A 27,406-nucleotide genomic window follows, 5' to 3' on the forward strand; every position below is an offset into this window, starting at 1 on the left:
AGCCATAACAATCCAACGCTATTATCATTACGGGAAATGAAATGACTTGGGAAAATGCAGTTTACAGACACGAAAATCTATTCCATCAAAGTATAATCAAACATAGAAATTCCTTTTGATTCCCACAGACAATGTCTTGGGTTTCATGACCCCTCTCAAACTTCAATACAGCCAACAAGGCCTCAAAGAGAAATAAAGCAGGCCTCGCTTTGAGAGGCAACCCCTAAACATTCAAACAAATCCAATCACATTCGCCTTTACGCTACTTTTGTGATGGCTAACATGCGGCACTGTTACATCAAATCACACAAACAGAGATACCTCTTTCCCCCAAACTCATAAGCCCTCAATTTGCTATCACAGCCATTTCAAAGACTCAAGAAAGCATCCCATCAAAAGGCAGGGTTGCAAGAGACATTATAAACCCAAACCCAGATAGAAAAAGAAAACAAAAGAACTAAAAAATTATGGCAAAAAATTCAAAAAAAAATGAATATGTGAGTAAGCATATGAGCCAAATGTTGTACAAGCAGTCTTCAAGACCTTTCTCCCCGCCTCTATTCTTTTTCCCACCTTGTGGCATTGGCCTGTTAACACTATCAGCTTTTACTCTATGTAACCCAAAGCGTTGCCTTATCTACTTTTCCTTTCTCTGTTTCTCCTTTCTTTGGTTGCTCCTTAAGGAGACATTTTCAATCAACTCCAAATTACATATCCATAGGGTGGGGGATCATTAAGAAAACTCGTATCACAAACAATCTTTTTCTCTATCCAAGTGTTTTCATCAAGCTGCCCTTAATTCTTATCAGGATCATCGAATGTAAGCCGTCTTCTCTTGATGCCATTTATCGAAGAATTCCTACTAGCTGAACTTACATTAGCTGTTGATCGAAGGTTTTCCACATCTAATTGCTGCAGTAGATTGTAACATCGAAACACATCTTCCTGCGACACAAAAAGGCAAAGAAGAAGTCCAAGGTTAAAGGATTAATCTAACTATATGAAGAAAACATATTATTTTTTTGTTTAGAAAAAGTGAACAAATTAATTACTCACAATATTAAGAAATCCTGGATAAGCAACGGAATTCATCTGGGTCTCCAATGTGGTTCTTGTTAGGCTGTTATTTATTACCACCAATGAGGCAGCCGCTGCTATAACAGAAGGTCGATGGCTCATCAAATGTATCTCTGCATGTAGTGTAAGATACTTGGCATCAATGTAAAACAAAATAATTGAAAAGAAGTAACTAAAGGATGAACCCAAAACTAACATTGATGTCTATTAAAATTAAGCACCTTTCATTAAAGCCAAAATGTATCGCACGGTCCTAGATATTGTTTCCCTCGGTGGAGAATCCTGCCGGGAGAATCTCATTATGAAGTAGCGAAGAAAAGCAAAAGGAGTTGTATAGTTCATTCTCCATTGCAATGTGCTCAATATTCCAAGCTCTACTCTTTTAACACTCTTACTTTCAAATATAACCCCATCTGTTTGGAACTCCGGTGAAGAGGGCACCTGTACTTCCTCCATCTTTGAGGCCAGAGAAATACATGCTACTGATATCAATTTAACTACCCAAGAATACCTTCTCTGCAATACCAAAAAACCATAAACAAACCACAAGTACAGGAAGAAGTGCATATGGAGTTGAAACCTTCGATTCAAAAGTCTTACATCAATGGAACGACTTGAAATGAACCGATCAAAATATATCATGGACAAGTAAGCGGTATGAAAATGAAAACCAAAGGTTTTTCTTGTCTGCATCAAAAAAATATTCCATCGAAACAACGAATCAGAACAAGAAAGTGTTGATAACAATTTGAAAGGGGAAAAAAACAGGGGGATAAAGAAAGAAACACTAACTCTGAGAATCCAAGTAATAGCTTCCAAGCGAGCATTTCTAAACCAGCTATCAATAACCAAAGTGTCGTTAGCACTGAACCCACGATGAGGTTCTTGATTAGCCAACAACGCCAAATACTCTTCTTCTTCCGTATCTGGATCACCAACATAAGTCCGTGAAATATCAATGTATGTATCATCCTCATCTGCCACTGACAATTCAGCACGAAAATCTTCTTGACGAAGAAGATCATTGGGAGATAAAGATTCGCCCGCCATGTTTTATGAGAGCATGTGTGAAATTATTAACTGCTAAAAGAGAAGAAAAACAAGTTTGGAAAAGGGAGATGGAGATGAGGAGCGAAGATTTTTGGTCACTGTTTTAACGCTTGTCTATGGTTTGTTTCGTAACAAGTATTTTTTCTAGATTTTAATTTATCCAATTAAGAGATTGCTTGCTTTCTTTTCTTTTGTTTTATACTGTAAAAATAAAGATCAGTTTTTGGACTCGAAGTAGTAGGGTGGGTGGGGGATCTTTGTTGGATATGACGTGAATGTAGGAGCGTATGCTTCACACCCCGACGATGAGAATATGTGGGGGACGGACGGTCACTTGTCAGGTGGGTGCCGTACAGCAGGTATTGGTACCTGGAACTTGCACATTGGTTAGGAGGGACAATCAAAAACATTTTGCATCACAGGGGCCAATGTCTCTCTTTTAAAAAAAAGAAAAGAAAAAAAGATGGCAACATCATCCTGACATGGCGATACAGCTGGTCCTCATGTCAGAGAGGACCAGTCAGAAAGTCATCTGTATTTAAATTACTATTAACATTAATAAAACAGTGGCTAAATTAATGCAAACAGTTGCAAAACACTCATAAAATATTATTCAATTAAAATAATATTTTATATTTTTTTAATTTTTTCTTTTAATTCCATCGTTAACTACCTGATTTTATTTCATTTTTTTTTAATATTAGATTGTTTTAAAAATTATGATTTGTTTTTTTACTAAGTTATATATTAATCTCATGATTTTTTTTTCGATTTCAATCTTTAATATTAGATATGTTGAAAGTGAGACTTCGTATTTTTTTTTCTATAAATTTATTTTGATATCATGACTTAGATCATGAGTTTAACAGGTTAACTCGAGTTGGCTCAAGTTTTTTTTACTATTTTTCTAATTATTATTTTATTTCATCTTTTAACACTGAGTTAGTTGAAAATTAAAATTTTTTTTTATTTTTTATTTTTTATGAGATTATTCTGATTTCATGGTTGGGTCATGAATTTGACAGGTTGACCTGAATTTTTTTTATTATTTTTGGGTTATTTTTTAATATTAAGTTATTTGGAAATTGAGTTTCATAATTTTTTTTAATTTACTTTTTATGGAATTATTCTAGTCTCGTGGATTTAGTTTTTTCAATCTAGTTTCTTTTATTCTTTTCAGTTTCATCCTTTAATATTAAATTATTTGGGAATTAAGTTTCATAATTTTTTTTAATTTGTTTTTTATGAAATTATTCTGGTCTCATGAATTTATTTTATCTTTCTCAATCTCAACATTCAATATTAGAATTATTGAAAATGAAGCTTTGTAGTTTTTTTTATTTACTTTTTATGAAATTATTCTAATCTTATAACCTAGGCCGCAGGTTTAAAAGGTAAGCCTGAGTTGACTTGAGTTTTTTTTTAATTGATTTTTTTTCATTTCATCCTTCGATATTAAATTGATTGAAGATTGAATTTCATAATTTTTTTATTTGTTTTCTATAATATTATCCTAATCTCATGTCTTAAGTTTTGGGTTTGAGAGGTTAACTCGGGTTACCTCTAGTATTTTTTTTATATGTTTTTTTTTAAATCTTGTCCTTTAATATTTGGTTGATTAGAAATTAATCTTCATAATTTATTTTGACTTGCTTTCTATAAAGTTATCACGGTCTGATGATCCGGATTGCAGATTTGACAGGTTAACTTGGATCGATCCAATATATCGTTGTCTCAATATTTAAAAATTAAAATTATTTTTTTATTAGAAAAAACATTATCAAATTTAAATATTTTTTGCATTAAAAAAATGGATCTAACTTGTAGTACAACACAAGTCAATGATCAAGTAATTAACTATAGTATAAATCAGATTTATATAAACTATCACCATGTAGAAAATCGCCCTGCACACTTCGATGGGTTCATGGGATTCTATATATATATATAATAAGATGTTTTAAATTCTTAATTAGAAATCAATTTCCCGGCATCTTTTTCTTTTAACTCTTACGTATTAAATGATTGTCAAAGCCAGTAATTTAAATGATGGCAAGTTATTAAACTGTTCAACACAACTAATTGTACCATTATTTTTTTAAAAAAATAACACTGGATACTATAATAAAATGAAGAGTTATTCATTTTTATTTGACGTTCAGGGCATCGGCTAATGTTGATGAGATATGAAATCTATTTGAATAATCTTAGAACGAGTCCGGTGCATCGGCTAAACCTTGTTCGTAATGTGATGATAAGATTATTCAAATTTGATTTTTGAGAAATAATTTTTACGTACTCGACAAGTGCTGCCTAATCGCTTACCTATTCTATTCATCAAGTTGTTGAAGTTTCCACTAGCTAACAGGAAAAGAAACTCTCTCTTTCTTTTTATTTTTTTATAAGCTATTTAATAGATAGTCTAGTAATAAAAGCTTGAGATTAAAAAATTTATTTTCTATATGAATTTAAATTTGCTTTGTGGTTGCTAATATGATGGTCATTAGAGGCTTATATAATCGTTAACTTTAGAGCTCATAGAATTAGTTAGGATGAATGAAAGCTAACTCGGACACCAACATTAATAATTAAAAAAAAAGGGATTCTAATCTAAAAGCTGAGAGGATAGACGCACGCATACTGTGTTGAAGACATTGACTAAACCCTCGAACGGGAAAAAGAAAAGATCCCAACTTTTAATCTCCTTTTCGCCAAAAAGAAGCAGCAGAAAACAAATGGAACTTCCTTTCTTTATGTAAACTCCAAATGAAAACCCAACGAAAGATTCCAAGTTAGGTTCTTCCCAATTTTAGCGTTTTCTAAAGTGAAGTCCTACACATTTATATATTAAATTGATTATAATTAATTGTAGCCATAGAATCATATATGTATTGTTCAGGGCAACATAGACAATTTATATAAAAAATGGCACAAGATCTAATTAGCTTAACTATAAAAATTCTCGGTGGCAGCTCACGTTAATATAAACTATGACTTCATTATATTATCTCTAATTACCTCTGACAATCTTTAATAGCTTCAGAAAATTCCACTCTATTTCTTTAACTTTATCACATACCCCTTTTATTCTCAGCCTTGGAGACCGAGTTCGAAGGTATTTATTATTATTATCAAAATTAAGTGTCCAGTGCACCTTAAAAAATGTCTCTGAGCTGGGATGGTATTAAATGTCTCTGGTCGTTCGTGTCCTATATCATGCATCCCTATGAAAGTCTCCATGGAATCTTGCTTTGTTTTTCTGATCAGTGTTTTTTTTTTAGTACTTAATTTGTCACCAGCTCTGCCTTGACTAATCAGCTATATATAGATCCAGATTACACCGAATCATTATAAACTCAACTTAACTGATCTTCTTTCATCAGGACAAGCTTAAGAAAGATAGAATCAAGGTAAATCAAATCAGATCCAAGCTTACGGCTGGTTAATTATGACATGCTACCACATTGTCCCAACTAATCTAGTCATGAACAAATTAAACCTTTGCATCGAACTTGTAATATGGGGGCGGGCACAGAATATTCTTTCGAATATATGAGCATTGAGCATATTGAATGAATGCAGGTGAGCGGTCCACAAAATCTCAATACATGAAACTCAATTTTGATATCGAGCAGACCTGAAATCTAACAACAGCTACAGATATTGATCTTGTCATCATTCACATGCTTGGCAATATTTCCTGGCACGCACTGCGTTCCATTGCAGATTTCATTGGATGTGTGCCATCATTCATTTCAGAACTCAGCCTTTCCATCACATTGAATACGAAATTTCTTAAACACCAAAATTCATAATTTAATGTTCCTTGTGCTTTCTGTAATCACGTTGGCATTATTATGGTTTATTTTTTTAAGTGATGACCATTAAAAGTGATGATGCTAGCGATCATACATAAATAGATTAAAAAAAAAAAGATTTTAGTTGTTTATAAGGACAAAAAACATCTTTTTTTTTTATGGTAAAACTTTTAAAAGGACTAAGCCCTCTATGTGGTACAGTCTATGAGAACATCAGCAACGTGTGATTACCCAAACCTCTTGTTTAGGGGCTATGATGATGTTATTAATCTCACTTCATTTAAGAGACGAGAGCTTTGATCACTTATAAGCACAAAACACACCTCTCTTCTCAAGAGATGTCTTTTAAAATAACATAACCTATTTTCTATTATATGTTTCAAGTAAAATAATATTTTTTGGAGGGTCTATCATATTCGGGTGTAGAATCACATAGGAGGATATGAGATTGGTGTCATCATCAGAAAGGACTTCTGATAAATTGACTTGTTCCTTGATTATGGAACACATAGAGGTTGTCTTCCTCGGTTTTAATCAACTGAGAAGAATAGCTGAAATAAGTGGGGTCGAATTGAGAAGCACTTTCTTTTCCAGCAGCAACATATCTACAGCATTGAATGACAATACAAAGCTTGTGTGTTTGTCTCAGGGGTCCAACGTAGTCCTTTGGCCAACTGCTTTTTACATGGAACCCGGAGTGACATTGTAGCTCGTTCTATTTGTCTGATCTCTACTTGTAAAGGAAAAGCTCAAAATCAGTCCCCAGTAGTTGGATCATGATCCAACTGCTGGTTACGAGACACAGTTTCTGATCCTAACAAAAGAAGTTTCTCTTGGAAAAAAAAAAAAAGGAGATTGAGTCTGAATAAATTATAACAGAACTCCACCAATACTTGGGAATTAACGCAATTACGTAGAATTAATTGCCAACTAAATTTGGAGTTAATTGCCTCAGTTCATCAACCTTGGCAAGAATCGGGACTAGAGGATATGATCGATCTTAAGTTGGAGAAATGAAGAAGCTGTTGAATAGGAGAAATGAAATCTAGCTTTTTATACCTAACCTATATTCTATATGCATTTTTACTTCTTCAGTTTTTCACCATTTCATTACTGGGATCCCCGGACTGTCGACTTGAATGCCACTCCAGCTTACCCTAGATTGAAAAATACATCAATTAATGGACTCAGTGTGTGATTTCCAGCCATTTCTTATCCACTTTTTCATGATAGTTGCCATAAAATACATGGCAATAATTTCAAAGGCTCGCATCATAACAGGATTTCTTTCTGCAAATGGGGTGGCCTAGCTAGACCTGTAGATAGCATCACCGTTTGCTATTATTTGTATTTTATATACATAGGACTTGACTCATCGAGATTTGGCACACATAATTAAATATTCTTCTATCTTCTTTGATAAAATTGACTTTTAATTTCTTAATGGCGTTTTGTAACTAATTTCTGTGTTCATTAATGTTAAAATTGGAGACAATTGAAATAAATGCTTATCCATTATATCCAGCAGCATTTATGCTAAGCACCACTCATTTTTGTTAGATTCGATATACAAAAAATCATAATTGTCAACAAAATTGATACAATTGTTTCTATAATCAAATTTCTTTTTTTTTTCGAACCTCATGATTAATAAATTAAAAGTGATCATTTTAAATGTTATTATAGTGTATATTTAAAATATATACTGGTTTAAATTCTTAAGAAAAACAGTCAATAAAATTCAATTTTGTTGCAGCAAGCGAGAGACATCAGACAAGGACCTGGTTAAGCTAGCCATCATCAATTTGCAAGCAGGTCCATTAATCTTAATTTTGTTTGTTTTTTAGTAGGATTTTATCATATTTATTTGATAAAAATAGAAAGCCAGTAAAGCTTCTTTTATTTGATGGCCCCTCCAATTCCAGGTTGAATGGGAGTTGACCCAGTTAAGCCGGAAAGTGTCCATTCCCGCACCTTTAGCAAGATCGTTCTTCAAAGACGTAACAATTTCCTTGTAAAGTGAGCCCTATCAGAACTGCCACGGTGCCTACCGGAACCTTTTAAAGGGCATGCATGTTATGCCGCTCTTCTTGTATTTTTTTTTTCTACGGAGATAATTCATTTCATCAATTAAGAAAATGAATTGGCATACTTTAAATGATTTCGGAGCCAATTAACAAGTACATTCTAGTTTTCATAAAAAATACAATTTCAAAGAGCTTTAATTACTACATTACGAGTAATGATGAAAAAAAAAAAAGAAAAATCCAAAATGGCCCAATTGAGTCCCTCCAAAACCCAATCAAGGCTGCTTGTTAATTGCTTTACTGGGGCCTAAACTAGAGGAGAAAAAGAAAAGGAAGATGAGGGGGAGGAAGCGAGGAGCATGCTCAAACCTAGACCAATAGGCCGAACCAAGGCTCAAATAGAAGAAGAGAGGAAGAGAAAGAAAAGAGAGACAGAGGAGAAAAAAAGGGTAGCCAATCGAGACCTAGAGGGGAAGTAGAAGAAAGATTAGGCGGCCTGACAGCCCAACCAAGATCAAGAGAAGAAGGAAAAAAGAGAAGAAAAAGGGTTGGCCAAACCAAACCCTCTCCATATTAACCCAACTTCTACCCAACCAGACCCTGCATATAGCCTATATCGACCACCCTTTCTCGTTAATAACAACCTTTCTTAATTGTCTTAAGCTAACCTTTTATCAATGGTTATCCATAATCATGACTCCAATGCTAACACTCCTAACTTGCAATGATCACTTTCTCTCGCTAATAACAATCCGTCTCAAATTGTCTCAGGCTAAACATTTTGCCAATAATTATCCTTAATCCTGACCCTTGTATTATAACTCCTAGCCTGCAGTGACCATTCTCTCTTACCAATAATTACATCACTCATATAAATTGATCCTATATGCACCTCATGTTTTAAAATTGCATAAATTCATTTCAAAATTGTCTCAGTGACATTTATTTTTATATTTTTATTTTTATCTCTCCAACCAAACATATATTTATTTTTGTTGTTTATGTTTCATCTATCTTGAAATAATAATCAAACGTTATCTTATGTTCTAGAATCGATCTTAAAATGACCATGACTTATATCGTAATTTGTACATACAAAGTAATTTTAAAAACTTTTGAAAATCATTTTGAAAACTCGATGGTCATTTGAAAACAAAAATTGAAAAGAAATAATTTTTCATAACCTGTTTTCAATGTTTTGAAAACAAAAATGATACTACACAGACCCCTAAACTCTCATATAGGTTGACGTCCCTCAAGAGTATAATAAGGTGCAGAGTTGTTCAAATAGTATGATCCAACATCTAATAATTAATCAAGAAACAACCTAGCCAAACAATTAAATTAAATTCGTGAGTACTTGTATGAATGCAATTGAAATTGAATTCCTCAATTTTTTTAGGGACCCAGTCCACGCAAAACTGCGTAGCCCATGAACTAGAGAGGAAAAATTATTAAAGTGACATAAAAACCTCAGAGATAATCATGACGACCATATTAACCATGTAAACGCTTTTTATGGATGATCTTGCAGCCAATAAGGCAGCAATTAACCCTCCTAATAAATATTCACGATACGATCGATGCCATAGAGAGGGGTTCGATATCCGTTCAAAAGTTTTTTGGTGCGAGGATGCCATAGAGAGGGGGTCGATTGGCTTGTTATATATGGCATGCCTTGCGGTTAAAAATAAATAAATAAATGGTTAATGGTGTGCGTGCTCATGAACCTGACATGAGGTTCGTTATGTATGCGCTTGACACTTAAAGAGAAGGCAAGGGCCATATTCTCAGGACACATTTCTCCATATAATTTCGGGTGATTGCGAGCATAAAGGGAGGGGCGGGGTCTCCCTGTGAGTACCGATATGGCTAAGGTGAGTTAACAATGGGTATGGACGGTCACCTGTGGAGAGATATATGTTTGTGTGTGTATGATTAAACCATCGCCCCCACCAGCCCCTTTGTTTTTCAAACTCGACATCCATGGCTCGAGAGGAGAAGGACCCAAGCAAACGTAAAATAAGGTCCAGCAAAATAATAACAACAAGCAAATACTGCTTTTTTTTTATTTGCAAGATCAATCATAAACTCATGTACATGAATTTGTAAGTTAACAATAAAGTTAGGCCACTTGAAAACAAAAAAATATCAAATTGAAATCCAATTACGAAATACCAATTCCGCTCTCCTCACCACTTCCTCTCTCGTTGCTATTAATTATGATAATGGCAAAGTCATTGTCTTTGGGTTGTACCCAAAGGCAGTCAAGTCGGCACCAATTAATATACCATACAAGGAGCCCAGCCCAAAGGCTTAAAGTCCTATGGTTTTAAGAGATGTTTCAACTCGGTGCTACTAATCTATACGAAGTAGCTACCAAATTTGTTTTTCACTTTACCTCCCATCATCAAAACGACAACATCCGTTTCTTGTAAAAAGTTTACAAATGAAAGTTTAGTACAAAACAACCTCTTTTATATATATATATATATATATATACACACACACACACTAGCATATTAGCCCACGCACCGCAGCGTTTCAATAATTATTATCTCATCTACAATTATTATCTCAATTCTTCTTAACTTTAACTTGGATATTCCCTTTGGGGATGAGTAGAACGCAATTTTGCATGTATAAAATCGAAATGCTGGCTCTGGCTTTAGTAATTAAGGGAGCTCCAAAGCAATTAGACATTGGCGCATGACATATTAGCATGTATTGCAACAATTGGCTCCAAAACAAGAAACATTAAATACTGAAAGGTGAAAAGCTGAGACGCAAAAACAAAGGTTGGTCAACAAATTATGGAGTTTTTGAGAAACGGGAAATGCTGGTGCTGTCCGGAAAAGAACAGAATGGTGATCAGCAATCCCTGCATGATTGTGGCAGTTCTCTTAAAATTTCTGACACATAAGTAGAGTTCGACCCCACAGACAATAATCTCGACTCTAACTCCCATGCCATCTCATTCAACAAGACTCTGCCTCATACCTTGGATTTCACAAGCAAAGTCAGGGGATAGGAGTTTCATTCCCGATGTCTTGGCTGCCTTGACCCCATCCCCTTTGAAACAAACTCCTCTGCTTCGAAAAGCCCCACAGGGGCAGTGTGCTCACATGGGTGCTTCTAATTAATGGCTTCTGATCATGGCACCCCAAGTACTGTAAAATGGTTTATTATGATCAACCATGGGCTCTCATCCTCCATGTCGAGTTTTTCCAGCACTGGGCCTCTGAGATTAAACAAGGTTCTGGCGTTTTGGTGACACCCCATGTAGAAACAAGAAGCTTTTGACAAGAAGATAAATTATAACCACGAGATCTTGATGAGTAGAGATAAAACTATGGTATCATCAATTCCCGTGCTTTTTACTGGACATAATTCCTTGTTTTTTTACTGGAAATGTGAATATAAAATGTAGATATGAATATAAAATAATTCAGTCATAATTCCTTGTTTTTTACTAGACATGTGAATTGCACTACCACATGTATCAAGAAATATACATACATCTTTTAAGTGTGTTTTTGACGGCAAGGTAAGCTCACTCATACTTTGCTCTTTCGAGGACTAGACAAGTGGCTTCTAGCAACAACACGTTGTCCTTACAAACAAGTTCTTGATCTATGCATACAACTTCCATTTCAATGGTATTACAAGTCTCTTATTCGTCATATATATATATATATATATATATATATATATATATATATATATATATATATATATATATATATATATATTAGGGGTGAGCAAAAAAACCGAATAATCGATTAAACCGAAAAAACTGAAAAAAAACAACCAAAAAAACCGAATTAACTGATTGAAAAATCACAAAAAAAATTCGGTTCGGTTCGGTTTCGGTTTTCAAAATCTGAAACCGATTGCATCGAACCGAACCGAACCAGTTCAACCCAGCCACCATTAAAAAAAAAGAAGTATAAATAACATGTCTTTTTCGTAACCCTAAACCTAAAGTAACATTCTAAAGACAGCCGCCCCCTCCCCTTAGTTTGCTCTCTGCGTCTCCAACTCTCTCCTCTCTCATTTTTCTCTGTAATCCACAATCCATATCCCATAATTTTTAAGAATTGTTAAGCTCCTCTTCTCCATGCTTATCTGTCCTCCTATTAGCTGTCCTCATATCAAAGGCACACCTTTCTTCACTTGGTTTTAATTTTTTTTAGTTCAGCCAAGCCTCTCTTTACCTTTTCTTTTGCTTTTAACTTTGTAATTGCTATATAATTTTTCATACCCATGTAACCAAAGAAGATTGTTATGTCAAACCAGTGAAAAGTTTTTCTGTGATTTTCTTGATGTTGGTCTCATGAGAACAACAACTGGATATCGGGTTTGGTTATTTATTGAAGAAACCGAGTATAAAAGCACCACACACTCGATAGATGGTATGGATCTATATAAAAATTTGTAATTAGTTTCTGATTGTTTTGGTTTTACATTTGAATAATACATATCTTTTGATCTTAATTTTTTTTTCCAGTGAAATAACTTCTTTTCTTTCCTTATGTTTTGTGTATTTTTTGTGCAAAGATTAATTTTTGAGCAAGGAACTAGCAAAAAGAAAACTGAGGTTGGATTTCTGGATATCCCTTACCGGTTTAGCTTGTTGAGAAAGCCAGGATTTCTCTCATAAGCACAAAACTATGAAAATAGAAATAAGACGAACCGGTTTAAACGGTTTGGAAGCAAAAAAAACCGAACCGAACCGAAAATGGTCGGTTTGAACCGGTTTTCGGTTCGGTTCGATTCCAAAACTTGAAAAAAAATAATTTCAATTTGGTTATTTATTTTGACCAAAAACCAGACCGAACCGGAAATGCATACCCCTAATATATATATATATATATATATATATATATTCCAGAAGTGTGTCTCTAGACATCAAGTTGCAAAAGTGGTTGTTTATATAATTGAACCTCTGTTTTTTAAGTTTTTTTTAATTGTTTTTTTAATATAAAATTAATGCTTATTCAGGTTATTTTTTAATGGTTTTATATGCTAATATTAAAAAATTCAATTGAAAAAATCTTTTAAAAAATATTATACACCGCATTACTAAAATCATATTAATTTAATTTACTTCTTTTGATTGGAAGCAATCAATATTTTAAGCAATCAAAATTATATATATATATATATATATATATATATATATATATATAGGTAAATAATAATAATAAGTCACAACGCACCTTGAAACTGTCGTGAAGAATTGAGAAGATAAAGGCTGTATTTCTACTTGCACGACGGGCTTAAGATTGTTTATGAGCGTGGAGTAGTTTGAGCGGCTGGCTTTCGGAGGATTTGGGGGTGGTTGGGTCTATTCTTGTTTGTTTTTTCTTGGAAATGGGCCTGCTATGATCTCTTAAGTCTTAACTTAATCCTTCAGTACATTTTGGGCTTATTACGTTCTACAAAAAAATAATTATGCTTCTTGATTAGCAACCCTAGCTATGAATCCAAAATTTGTTTTTTTAGGTGTTTTGAGGCCATTAAATTTTTTTTTTATAATGTTTAGGATATATGTTTAGTTGGAATGGGTTGGGTTGAAAAATAGATTTATAACCCCAAAACCTTTTTTCTTGATATTTTAGATATTATTATACTAACTATAACTTAATAGATAACGTGTTGTCTCTTATTTTTTTTTAAAAAAATAAATGTGTTGAAAATAAGTTATTGTTCTTATTTTTTTTAAAAAAAAAACCTATGTATACAAGCTTAAACTAGAAGGCCTTGCTCTTGGGTTTTTTTAAAGGCTTAAGCATACCCGACCATTCAAGCTAGGCCCACATGTTTGGATTTTTTCTTTCTTTGATTTTCTTTTTTTATGTATTGAATTTTTTTAGTTTGATTTTTTTTAGTTTTTTATAAGTTTTTAAAGTTACTAAAATTTTTTATTGTTTTTTTTCAAAAAATAAAATTTTCTTCCAGTAATTTGAAGGATATTTTCATATAAAAAAATCATGTATAAGAAAAAAATATGAAAATACAATGTTTATGAAATTTAAAAGAATTTTTAAAAATTATATTTCATTGGATTTTTGAATTGATAACCACGATTTATTTATTTTTTTCCTTAACAAAATAAAACTATAACAAAATACACAGCATCTAATATGTATGTCTGTGTATCGCGGGGAAGGGGTGGTTATCTTAAAATTCAACTTTGTAATTTTTTCATGTTTTTTTATCTTCTGATTATTATTATTACATTTTTATATAAAATTTAATCCATTTACTATCATATTTATTATATTATATAATTAAATAAAATTATTTTATTAGACCTAATTGGGTTTATAACTTAAGTCATTGATTATTTCCTTTAAAACACACAGTAATGTTTGAACATTGTTTTTTTTTTACATCAAAAAAATAGGCCGAGTCCACGTAGAAACACAAGCCACCTATCAAGTTTCCATGAAAACACAAGAAACAAGAAAATTAGAGGAATAGGGAGTCCTCATGTAAGATTCGAGGGTGCAGTAACAATTGATTTTTAAAATATATTTTATTTAAAAATATATTAAAATAATATTTTTTTATTTATTTAAAAATATTTTAACATTAATATATCAATATGAAAAACATAAAATAATATTAATTTGAAAAAAAAATTTAAAATTTTTTTTAAAATAAAAAAACAAACAGTTCTGTGATGATTTTGCCAAGCAGTTCAAAATAAAAATACTTTTATTAAAGACGATCACTCGACACCTAACGCCATGGTTTAAAGAGGAGCAAATGAGTTTTTGCCTCTCTGTTAACAACAATGAAAGAGATGCTGTTTGTTTTGACCATGAAAAACACCGTTTCTTTTTCTTTGTGCGTCTTTTTCATGTTTTGCACTTGGTTGATCAAGAAAGAAAGTGATGTGCAAAGAGAAGAAGGTGGTGGTTCTATGGTTCAATTTAAGATTTTCAATTGATTAATTAAAGCGTATCTAGTTTAAATCCAAAATTGGCAATTGTATGCAGATTTATCTGACACATGTTTGTTTATTAATTGGATATTGATTTCAAATTTATCATTTTAAAATTATAGAACATGTGGTTGTTAATATGATGGTTATTATAGACTTATGTGATTGTTAATTTGAGGGTATGTAAGACTAGTTAAGGTACATGTAAATTAACTCAGATATTTATATTAATTAAAAAAAAATCACAGCAAGATTGGGAAAAAATCTGGATGTAAAACAATAATTACTTTTTTTAATTAGGTCTCTCAAATTTAAAAGTGGAGTTGAAGAAATTAGAGGGGAGCAAAACTCTTGTCTTTAGAACACTTGTTAAGATTAATTAATATTTATAATCAATCTTCAATTTTTTTTCCTTGTCTTTTAAATTATGGGAAACAGTTATGTAAGTTTGCATATGAAAAAAATTTATAATATGTCTAATGCCACCGTCAAATGAAAAACCTGTTATGCTTCAGTTTCTTTTTATTTTTTATTTCAAAAAATTAAATTCGATTCATTTTTTCAGTTGATTGAAACTTCAATAATCAAAATCGAAATGTAATTTAGCTTTTTGATTTTTGGAATAAAAAAATTAATTTTGGTTATATTTTTTTTTCAAGTTTCCTGTGAAAAACTAATTTTTTATTATATAAAATGGTTTTGTAATTTCTTAATATAGAACATGTTTTCCTGCTACGGTGGGCCTTCTTCTAGCCATTTTTTTGTTTCAGTCCTCAAAAACATTTTCATTTCATTCACTAAAATCTTTCTTTTAATTTTATCCTCTGATTTTACCAATTAAAGAACATAAAACAATAGAGATGATTCGGATGAACTTTAACAAAGAAGAAAACCATATACTTTTTTCTCTTTTTTGTAGAAAACTACAATTTGATCCCTGTAGTGTTTTCTTTTTTCATTTTAGCAATTTTTTTACGGGTTTTACTTTTTAGCACTAAACTTTATTTATTTTATATTTTAGTCCTTAAATTTTAAGAGCTATATAGTCACCCAAAATAAAAAAACAATCTGAATAAGTTTTTGTTTGGAAAACAATACTTCTCATAAAATTTTATCATAAAAATAAAAAAAATGAAAAAAAAAGAATGGATTTTTAATTAAAAATATACATGATTTGCTTTTTTAGTTCAAGTCATTATAGTTTTTGCAATTATTATTTTATTGCTACTATATTTTACTCAATGAACCGCAATGCTAACAAGAAAAAAATTGTATATATTGTTTTAAATGCATTATTCAATAAAAAACAAGTTTGGCAATGAAATAACATTACGTTTTATATGTTTTGTATGCGAATATTTATTTTTATTATTTTATAATTAAATAAAAAATATTTTAAAAAATAAAATCATTAGATTTAACTAATTTTATAATCTGAGTCACAAGTTATGCAAATTAATCTATATTGACTCATGTCAATCCAAGATAATATCATTTTAATATTTTAAAAAATAAATTAAAATATATTATTTTACAAAAAAATTATTAATGAAAAAGTTAAATCAAATTGTAATTAGGTCAACGAAATCATAAATCAATCTATTAAAACATTTATATTATAAAAAATCAAACTCCCTGTAATTTAATTTAAAACCTAACTAGAACTAGAGAGCGGCTAAATGAATATCCAAGTTGAGCCATAGAAAAAATAAGATTTAGGTAGTATTTGAGAGTGTAGTAATAATTATTTTTTAAAATATTTTTTATTTAAAAATATATGAAAATAATATTTTTTATATTTTATATTATTATATGAAAATGTTAAAAAAATAAAAAAATATTTTAAAAAATTACAATACACATTCTCATCAACGAAAACAAAGAGTCTCCTAATAACAACATCGTCATAACGTTCTCCACAGCCCTTGGGCAGTTAGCTAACTAATGGAAAAAAAAAAAAAAAAAAGTCACCCACGATATGTACACTTCAATCTCATTACGGCACCACAAGTAGAAAAGAAAAAAGAAAAATACAAAACGGATTAGTTTCGCTTGTCTCACACAAAACCACGTGCTTAATCATTCTAGCCCCACGTGGATCCACATAATCATAATCCAACGGTAGAAACTAGAAACAATGAGACGTGTAGTGGTTGACAAAATTCACTGGCTGTACCGACAACAGGCTCCACGAATATTCCATACCACTCGATGTGAACCCTGAAAGCCTCCTCCTCAAGTGGAGAAAGAGATTTTCTATTGACTCATCGCTCTCTCTCTCTCTCTCAATTTTTCTGAAGCCTCTGTTTTTATCTTGTCCGCTTAAAAAATATAATTATACTCAGATTGTTTTTTTTGCTCTTTTATTATAATCAGCTCAAGTAATTTAATGGCAAAATCCTTATTCAGTTCAAATCCAAATCCAAATCCAAATGGGTTTATGAGTTTGTTTCAATTTATTATATATGTGCAGCTTTTATTTTCACAAAAAATCCCATATTATTTTTCAGATTCATAGTATACCTTGTTTCGTTTATTAACGCTTTCTCAATTAGCAATATTAATAATCCTCACAGCCGCCGGAGATGGGGAAGCGTATGTTCTATCTTTCTTTCTCGCTCTTCTATACTTGTTGAATTTGTCAAATTAGGTTTATTTTTTTTAAAAAAACTTGGTCAATTCGAAGAATAATTAAAATTGCGTGTTGTGCAGGTAATAATCAGCGTAAAAATGTTGCGATGTTGGATAGTAGTGATGATAATAGTAGCGTGAGTTCATCATCAACTGTCCGTTCTGATCTTATGTCGGTGTCTGGGAGCGACGATGTTCAAGTTGATAAAGATAGTTTACTAGAACAAGCTCTAGATGCTTTGTATGAGAAGAGGTTCGTGTCGGGTTTTTATTTTATTTTTTATGCTCATGTTTGTGATCAATGTATGTTAAATTGGTGGTTTTGTTGCTGTTTTTTTTTTTTTTTGTGTATAAAGGGGTTCGACAAGAGAGAAAGCTTTGGCAGCGATTATTGAGGCTTTCAATACCAATTTGCAGCTCCAATTTGTTGAGAAAAAGTAACCACTTGTATTTGTCGGAAGAACTAATTATGATCTACTGTTACTAATCATCTGCTCAAATTATATATTTTGATTGGTTTGTTTGTGTTGTAGCTAGTTCTGTTTCTTCTTCTTCTTTTTTTGGTAATGTGCAGTTAGCAGTCATACTTATTCATTCCTAGTTTCTTACATGTATTTTGTTTTGTTTGTTTCTTCAGATTTGCTACTTTATTGCATCAATGTCTTAATTCCATTAAAAAGGGGTCTAGCAAAGAGATTGCTCTGGCATGCCATGCCATTGGTTAGCCTTGAACCTATCTCGTCACATCTTTTACCCTTTCTCTGTATTTACAATTCTTACCAATCTACCATGTCGTTGCTGTAGGATTGTTGGCTCTGACTGTTGGTTCTGGGGATAATGCACGTGAAATTTTGGAAGAATCAGTAGCTCCTATTTCCCAAGCTCTTAAATCTCAGTCTGATTCCTTGAAGACTGAATCGGTATGCCTTATTTGCAAATCTTTGGGATTTTAATTGTTCTCCAGTTTTCATTAATTGCTGTGATGTTGAATCTCTGTTGTTTTTTGTGGGGTTGTGATTTCAGTTACTGGAGTGTTTGGCTTTTGTGACATTTGTTGGTGCAAATGAAACTGAGGAAACAGAACGATCAATGCAAATCATGTGGCAATTGCTTCATCATAAACTAGGTTCTAATGTAATGTATCAGTTCTTATTCTTTGCTTTCTCTAATCGGTGATATTAATGATGCGTCTTCTATCCTTTAATTACTTGATTTGAAAACCACAACCCATGAAGTAAACAGTACAATGCTGTAGTTATTGGTTATGTTTCATCTACAAATCAATTTTCCTATTTCACTTTTAGGTAGTTGCTGTGAAAACTCCTGCCGTTGTAGTAACAGCAGTGGTGTCTGCTTGGGCATTTCTCTTGACAACCATGGATGGATGCTCCCTTAACTCCAAAGATTGGCAAGAGTAAGTAAACTATAAATTTGATTTTCCACTTTGTTTTGTGTACTTGTTTTCTTTTATATGGCAATCATTTGGTATGACGGTGAGGGGGCGGATTACAAGGGTAACTTTTCACCCCCTTCACATGTGTTTGGCACAATTTGTGTTGGAGGGGAAATATTCAAAGAGGGTAAAATTTAACCCCAAAAGGAGGTTAACTGTTAACCTTATAAGAGGAGGGGTAAATGAAGTTGAAAGGAGAAAGTTTTATGTTTTTCCCTCGATTTTTTAACATCTAATATTAATTTATCCTTTCTTCTCATACACTTCTCATTTTGGGCCACAAGTATAATTTTCTATAAATTAAATATTGATTTGATTTATATTGGGATCCACTTTTATCCCTTAAGTTTTCATCTCGTACCAAACATGTTAACCTTTCAATCCTTTACGCTTCACCTTTAAAGCATACTCCTGTAACATTTTCCTTCCAAATTTTTAACCCCATACCAAATGCAACCTAATATGGTTTCTTGCATTTAATGAAATTGATTTGACAGTCATTTAAGCTATCCACCCCCACAACATTTGCATAGTCCATAATGAAAAAGTTGGTGAATAGTTAGTTTTGTCAAGATAGTTGGCTGTACCCATGTCATGGTTTCTAGGACGAGGAACCTAAACTTCAATAAAGAAATGAATTTTTCATTTGTTGCATTTGATGCAGGTCCATTTCTTATCTCTCTACCCTGCTAGATAAGGATGATAGATCTGTACGCATCTCTGCTGGTGAAGCACTAGCTTTAATTTTTGAGACCGGAAGTATAGAAAAGTTTGCTGCTGAAAATAAAACACCACCTGATGGCTCAGTTTTAGAAGGAAATAAGTCTTGTGAAGGATATACACGTATACTAGGTCTGAAATCAAAAATCCTAAATCAAGTGAGAAGTCTTTCTGCCGAGGCTGGCGGAAAAGGTTCCACTAAGAAGGATCTTAACAGCCAGAGGAACTTGTTCAAGGATGTTTTGGAGTTTCTGGAGGTACTAATTTGTTCCTTTCCTCTCGAGTCTTACTGTTTGTGTGCTTCTGTACTGATAAGTTCTTATGTTGTCAGGATGGCTACACTCCTGAAATCTCAATGAAGATTGGTGGAGATTCACTACAAACATCAACATGGTCTGAGCTTATACAGGTTTCTTTCTATTTGATCATTTGTTTTATTTTCTATTCTTGGTCTTGGTTTGTGTTTATGATTTTCAAGCTCTATGTCTGTTTTTTTAACAGTTGAACTTCTTGAAGCATTTTCTTGGTGGTGGGTTTGTTAAGCACATGCAGGTTGGATTTCTTGACCTGTCCTCACCTCTGATGTGATGTTTTGCTTTCATATTTTCCTTCTCAGTGTTGCTTTTATACACTGTTAACAAGTAATTTTGTTTAAATAGGATAATGAATTCCTTCATGATGTCTTTGGGTTCACGCCAAAGAGAAAGCATATCCTTGGTGTTGAACATCAAATGTCAAGTGGTGAAAAGGTCAGTTAACTCTCCTTTTCAACTTGGCTGTCTATGACAGTCTTCAATCTGGAAATTTACTATCTGTCCTAAAGATGTGAGACTGTCTTATGTCTACACCATCTAAACTATTCATCTTCTTGAGTGTCAATACAGTATTTGTTTTTCTTATATTTGGGATATTTGCCTAGGTGTTTAGATGGAAATTTCAATGTGATTAGTATTGTGCTAAAACTAGGACATTCTTTAAACCATACTTCCTTCTTATAATAATGTTTGGTTGTTAATCCATTTGTGTATTTTTTTTTGTTCATATTCAAGTCTAAACTCTTTCTTATCACAGCAAATATAGCAATCTCCACCTCCAGAGCCTTGAAATAATTCCCCCCTTACAAATCTCTTGAATTGAGGCACTGATCAGCAGGTCCAAAATGCAAAGCATTCCTAGGAAATCATGGTGTAAAAATGGTGGCTGGAAAATAGACAAACATTTACTTTTGCTGATGACCACATTCTTTGTGCCTGTTTTTTCTTTCAAGATATTGATACATTGCATTCCTTGCTACAGAGGATGTTCCGGTCTCCAAACTCAGTCCTCAATAAAGCCAGGACCCAGTTTCTGAACAAGCAGCGGATGCTATCTAAGGTTGGTTCTTCTACTTTCAGTATAGTTATTGCACTGGCTTTTCTGGTCACAATTGCTCCTTTTGGTGTGAGAAACATTTCAAAAACTGAAGCACCAATGTGCTTTATTCTATATAATTGTTTATTTTCTTGGCATTTTACTTTTACTGGTTACACTTCTTTTTTGGGTGCAAGAAGTATTTTAAAAAATGTTTTTTTCCTTGACTTTATTAATTGCTTCTCTGTTGACCCGTACACTTTCCTGGATTCCGCAGGATAGAAACGTTGGGCATTTTGCTGTTGGTATGGGCGATGAAGATATGTGAGAAAAAGCTTCCACTGGAATCATTTATCAGATTGTAGGGTTAATGTTATCGACATTTTTACGAACGAAAGGAATGGATTTTGGGGAAGGCTATGTTATTGATTGACATACACAGATCAGATTATTGTTATCCCAAGTTGAAAGATCAGATCATTCATTTTAATTGTACTGTGTAGTCCTTGCTTGCAATTACTGTTGAATGTGATTCCGTTGGTTACCATCATTCATTTTATTGTTTGCAAATGGTTTGATTAGACTGAACCATTTCCTGCTCGTATTCCTTGAGCGAGTAACACAAAAGAAATTTTATGGATTTAAGGCAAGCATGAAACATTTGGCATCTAGTTGTCGGGATGGACCGTAAGTTACGACGTATTACGTGAGATAGTGGGTGGTTAAGATGGGGTTTAAGAGGCATGTTTTTCTTTGTTGTGGATTGAGAGGAATGTTTCTTACATGGTTTTCAGTTCGATTTTCTATGTACACTTTTACTAATGATCATGGATTATAAAGCTGAGTGTTGAATAGCGAGTGCCTCGCCAAAGCAAGTGTTGCTAAAAGATTGCTATCGACCTAGGTTGTCTAGGGATAGTTCCTGGTTAGCCTGGCTGGATTTATCTTTCAATTTGGTCACAAACTGAGGTAAAGTAGAGGGAGAACACAAATGCCATTTGTGTTAAACAAATACCATAGAAAAAAGGCACCGGGAGGAAAGAGTGTCCAAACTATAAAATGCCGCAAAATGGTGACCCGACGGAATTCCTTCCCAAAAGGAAAAGGAAGTGTCTGTTCCAGGCCACGTAAACAGCAGCCAGACCATACAGCTCTATGAAGCTCCCAAACATTCTATACCTCACCATAGATTCAAAATAATAATAATAAAAAAAAAACTGAATATTACTACTTGTATAAGCAAAGAGCATCCCACGAGCACCTAGAAACCGGACAATTCAGAGAAGCGCTTATTCATTGCCCTCTTCTTCCTGTAATGATTACTCCCTCTTCCCCACCCTCTACCTCTAGGATTTCATGCATTTTCTCTCCCTTGAATCTCAGAGCCATCAAACTGGTTGTCTTGGTTTTCATTTGACTCCCTCAGCCTTCCTCCTCCCTTACTTCCCCTGGAATTCCCAGTATTCCCTCTTCCTTCTGTCTCAGGTTCATCAGACTGATCCCGATCATGCTCATGATACTCAATCAACTTCTAAGATGCACCTAATTAAATTAAATTAGTCTGCATGGATTGATTAGTTTCTCACAACATGAGCATTCTAATTAAATTAAATTAAATTACATGTCCAAGTAAAAGAAATTCTTGAGAACATACAAATTTGTAAATTTAGATTATAAGATTATAAATAATATATATTATGGAAAACACACAATCAAAAACTATAAATATATAAAATATTAGCATGTATACCAAACATATATCCAAAGTAGCATAAGAGATTTAATCACAATCCTAACATGCATATTGATTATATAAAATATATATGCTTAAACTAAAACAAAAAAGAATATTTACTTGTTAAGACACTTTAAAATAATAAAACTTTTGTTGCAGTCAAGGATAAATCCTTGACAACAACAAGTTTAATTTCTCTTTATTTAGTGCAATTAAGGTATTTGCAATAAGTTTCGTAAGATTCTAGCAGCACAATCTTGTTTAATTGTGTTTCTAAATAAAATCAACAAATCAAAAATAATAAGCTTAGGTTTGATTTTGTTGAGGATCAAGTATCTATCAGCAAAATCAAACCTAAGCTCTATATTAGAAGGAAAAACAAAGCACAAAACTAAGAAGAAAATATTAAAACTAAGGCGAGAGAGGGTGTATAAAATAAAAAAACATCGGTGTAGAAAACTTTTTCTATAGCTCCTTTTTGTAATCAATTTTTGAAATCAAAACTAATAAGAATTAATTCTAATAAATATGAGAGTAATCTTTTTTTATTATCAGATTTGATTACCTATTATAAAACCTGAATTAAACTTAATAGATTTGGTTTTAAAGAGCTAGAAAATTTTTCTAAGAAATTATACAAGTTATGAAGAGTCAATTCTAGAAAAAGCTGAAGAAATTGATGGGACATAATTCATCAACAGGATAAGATAATAGACAAGAAATAATAACTTTAATTGGAATAGACCCAAACCCAAAACTAAGATGGGGAAAATAATCTTTTATAGCCTATAAAATTATTTTACAGTAAACTCAAACTCAAGACCAAGCTAGCTAGGTCGAGCATGGGCCAAGCTAGGCCATGCACATGCAGGTTTAATCTCTAAATTTACTTTGCTTAGGACCTCTCTTCTCTAAATGCTTAGGTGTTATTTGAGCACAATTTTAACTTTCCACGATCTCACTATAGAAACAATTAGTAAATTTTGTTTTTTTTTCCTACATGGAATATGAATTTTTTAAAAGATTTTGAGTTTCTACAAAACATGTAAACCAATGGTTCTTTGAGACTCGTTAATTTATCTATCCATAATTTATTTAAAATCAATGCTTCACATTAAAAAAATCATGTTGGAGATTAAATTTCAATAAATTTTCAACAAAAAAAATAGAACTGATTTTTAATTAGATCTCAAACGTGTCCATTAACCGGTTTTAAACAAATTTTCCAACAATTCTTTATATGTGTGGAAATTATTTGACTAGTGTAAAAACTACTTGAAGATTCATAAAGAGATACTGATTTGATGGATTACTATATCAAGATAAATAACTTTTGGCTTTGAACCTTTCTCAGTGAAATATTATCAGATTTACTTGACTAACAAGTGAACATGATGTCTTGAGCTATTCAACCTTTTATATAAACTAAAACAATAATATTCATATAGTTCTTCATCTAAAGATTTCTTTTTGTTCTCACTATTGTGTTCATTTTAGCCCTGAATAAATCTTGAATTAATGAGTGTTTTAGAGAGTTCACTCTTTTTCAAAATTCTCAAATAAATAGCCACATTTCTCACTTATATAAGTGATATTTCATTAAGATTATTTTGATATGTATCACTTGGTATCTCAAGAAATAAAAACCATTAAAAGCATAATTCTCAATTTATCACGCTACAGCTAGCACCACTTTTATCATAGGAATAGGAAGCAAATAAAAATCTTCAGCTATCGAGAATGTTTTATGACTTAATTTTTTATTTGAACCTAGATCTTGGGATGTCCAGTCAACTAGACATAATTACCATTATTACATCATTTTATTTTTAAAGGTTTAAAGGTCACCCCCCTTCATAAACTATATACAAACTCTCTAGATAAACCTTTAATTAACTGATTTACAATATTTTTTTTGTTTTACATAGTTAATGAAAATAATTTTGTTTTAGAGCAAGTGTTTAATGATATTATTTTTATGATGTATATGTATAGACTTACCGTTATACATATTACTTTGTGCCTTTTCAATTATGGACTAATTGTTGCAAATGACACAAATTGTTGAGACTGATTTTGATCAATATGGAATATCCTTTAAGAAATTCTGAAGTCATTTGACTTCCTTTCCAACTTTATCAAGAGCAATAAAATCGGATCCCATCGTGGATCTTACAATACATGCTTGTTTAGAGGATTTCCATGACATAACTACTCCATCAAATGTAAAGACATATCTGCTAATTTTGAATCCTTAGTGTCAAATATTTAATTGGTATCACTTTGCCTTTCAAATGTTGTCGAGTAACCAATATAGTGTAGGCCATAGTTCAAGGTGCACTTTAAATATTTGAGTACACTTTTAATTGCTTTTCAATTATCTAAAATTAAATTATTGACAAATCTACTCAAATTGTTAACCAAGTATGCAATATCAGGTCTTGAACAAATCATAACATACATCAAGAATATATCAATTAGTCTATTATCTTATCTTTATTTTTGGATAGATAGACACTTATGTTCATTAGTGTTTCGACAATCCTATTGTCACCTTTAGAAAATTTATCGAGAATTTTCTCAGTATAATGAGATTGAGACAATGTTAATTCATCAGATTTCCTAACAATTTTTATTTCTATTATTACATTTGCAACACCCGAACATTTCATGTCAAACTTATTAGTTAATATTTTCATAGTAGACTTAGATCATGTAATCATTAATGTCTAAAATAAGAACGTCTTCTGCATGGAGATATACAATGACATACCTTTTATTTGTGTTTTTTTCATATAAATATATTTATCAAATTCATTGATTTTTAACTCATTTGACAGAATAATATTGTCAAAATTTTAACGTCATTGTTTAGGTGCTCGTTTCAAATCATATAATGATTTAACAAGCTTACAAATTTTCTTTTCTTGGCCATTAACAAGAAATCCCTTGGGTTGTTCCATGTAAACTTCTTAATCAAAGTCACCATATGTAAACTTTTTAATCAAAGTCACCATTTAATAAAGTTGTTTTTACACCTATTTGACATATTTCAAGTTTGTTAATAGTTGTGATGACTATTAATGTTCATATAGAAACTATTTTTGGCACAAACGAATATGTGTCAGAATAGTCCACATTTTCTTATTGTTTGAATCATTTAACAACAAATCTTGCTTTTTTACTTGTCAATAGTTTCATCTAATTTCATTTTTTATTAAGATCTACTTATGGTTTAATGGTTTACTTTCGAGTGAAAAATCCACTAGTTTCAATATGTATATTTATTCATAATGGATTTAATTTCACTATTAATTGTCTCCTACTAATAGAAAGTTTTGCCTCAAAGTATTCCGAGATTTATTTTTTAACAAGCATGTAAGTAAATGGAATATACTTTCTGTAGCATTTTTTGATTTTGTTATAATATTAAAATGAATATTCTTAATACTTTATTTATGTATAAGAAATCAATATGCACTATTATTTTAAGCATATCCGATAAATACAGAATTCAAAGTTTTAAGTCTTATCTTTACTATTCTAAAATAAAATATTATTATTTTTATAAAATACCCTCATATTTTAAGGTGTTTGTATCTTTCCGCAATTTATCAAGTAAAGATAACTATCTAAAAAGAAATCTACTCATTCAAGATGGTATCCATCAAATTTGAGTTAAATTGTCATTATAAATGATTTGTTATTAACTTGCGACTTGACATATTTCTTAGTTTATCACTTGCTTTATGCAGGTTTATTGTCTTGCGTTTTTTCATATAAAATATTAGTGACATAACTAAAATAAAATGCTCACGAAGAACAAAAAACAAATTAAATGCTCACGTTATCAAGCTAAATGTTGACCCCCTCGGCACTGGTTGCTGACTTGCGACATGGGATGCTACCAGTTAACTGAGATGAATCTAACTTGTCAGCAATCTGCATGACTTGGATTGACATTTGGTGTGATGAGTCAGCACGTCGACAATCCATCCAGGGGAATGTTTAAGCAAGCACAAAAACATTTTAACGAAGAAATTAGATTTTTGTAGAAACAAAATTAAAAACCACTTCCATATATGAGTTTCATTTTCGAAAACTTACGAGAGAGTTGAAGAGTTTTAACACAATATATATACATTCCAAGCGGTCAAGTTTCTAAATCCATGCTTCCCACCTCTGCTAACATATCTTTCCCAAGTCTTTGGATCATGCCAAATCTCATGTAATTAAACGTGTAAATTTACCATGACAGCAAACTTGAAGCAATCCTTCTTCTTTTCTGAAACAATCCATTTGATATCAATGCCAGTAAGGTTATTTTAATCTGAAATGTTCACACAATTTCCTCTTAAAGAAATTGGAGAGAAAGAAATGTCCTCAGACTTTATCAGAACTGTTCCGGGTAAAAGTAAAAAACATAAAAAGGCATGGATTCTGATGGGCTGTATCAATGTTTTAATAAAAAAGAAGAAGAAGAGAAGTCTTCATCTTGAACGAGGTATTCTATTCTACTGCATGATGGGAGCTGAATTATTACACATCAACGACCATAAGCAAAAGCTGTCGCCTGCTTCTACAAACATG

At 32.0% G+C, this 27,406-nt stretch overlaps 2 protein-coding genes across 4 annotated transcripts; one reads left to right on the forward strand and one right to left on the reverse strand.

Annotated features, from left to right (window-relative positions):
- Positions 1 to 2,372, reverse strand: LOC133691693 (cyclin-D5-2-like). The gene is made up of 6 exons (XM_062112298.1): positions 1,870 to 2,372; positions 1,678 to 1,764; positions 1,299 to 1,593; positions 1,057 to 1,190; positions 877 to 945; positions 1 to 223 (listed from the first exon to the last, which is right to left on the reverse strand). Exons 1-6 carry the CDS (start codon positions 2,125 to 2,127, stop codon positions 86 to 88), a joined length of 981 nt encoding a protein of 326 aa, XP_061968282.1. The 5' UTR covers positions 2,128 to 2,372; the 3' UTR covers positions 1 to 85.
- A 14,740-nt stretch (positions 2,373 to 17,112) lies between these two features.
- LOC133692717 (uncharacterized) lies at positions 17,113 to 21,571 on the forward strand. 3 transcript variants are annotated; one of them, XM_062113840.1, is made up of 13 exons: positions 17,115 to 17,522; positions 17,640 to 17,811; positions 17,915 to 17,995; positions 18,196 to 18,278; positions 18,363 to 18,478; positions 18,582 to 18,692; positions 18,863 to 18,972; positions 19,676 to 19,988; positions 20,063 to 20,140; positions 20,233 to 20,283; positions 20,391 to 20,480; positions 21,028 to 21,105; positions 21,359 to 21,571. In XM_062113840.1, exons 1-13 carry the CDS (start codon positions 17,513 to 17,515, stop codon positions 21,407 to 21,409), a joined length of 1,344 nt encoding a protein of 447 aa, XP_061969824.1. In that variant the 5' UTR covers positions 17,115 to 17,512; the 3' UTR covers positions 21,410 to 21,571. The 3 variants fall into 3 exon arrangements, with proteins under 3 accessions (XP_061969826.1, XP_061969825.1, XP_061969824.1); XM_062113842.1 differs by lacking the exon at positions 21,359 to 21,571 and having other exon boundaries at positions 17,113 to 17,522; positions 20,803 to 21,106; XM_062113841.1 differs by lacking the exon at positions 17,915 to 17,995 and having other exon boundaries at positions 17,114 to 17,522.
- The last annotated feature ends 5,835 nt before the right edge of the window (positions 21,572 to 27,406 follow it).

This window comes from Populus nigra, chromosome 4 (assembly GCF_951802175.1).
Source record: "Populus nigra chromosome 4, ddPopNigr1.1, whole genome shotgun sequence".
Taxonomy (NCBI): Eukaryota; Viridiplantae; Streptophyta; class Magnoliopsida; order Malpighiales; family Salicaceae; genus Populus; species Populus nigra.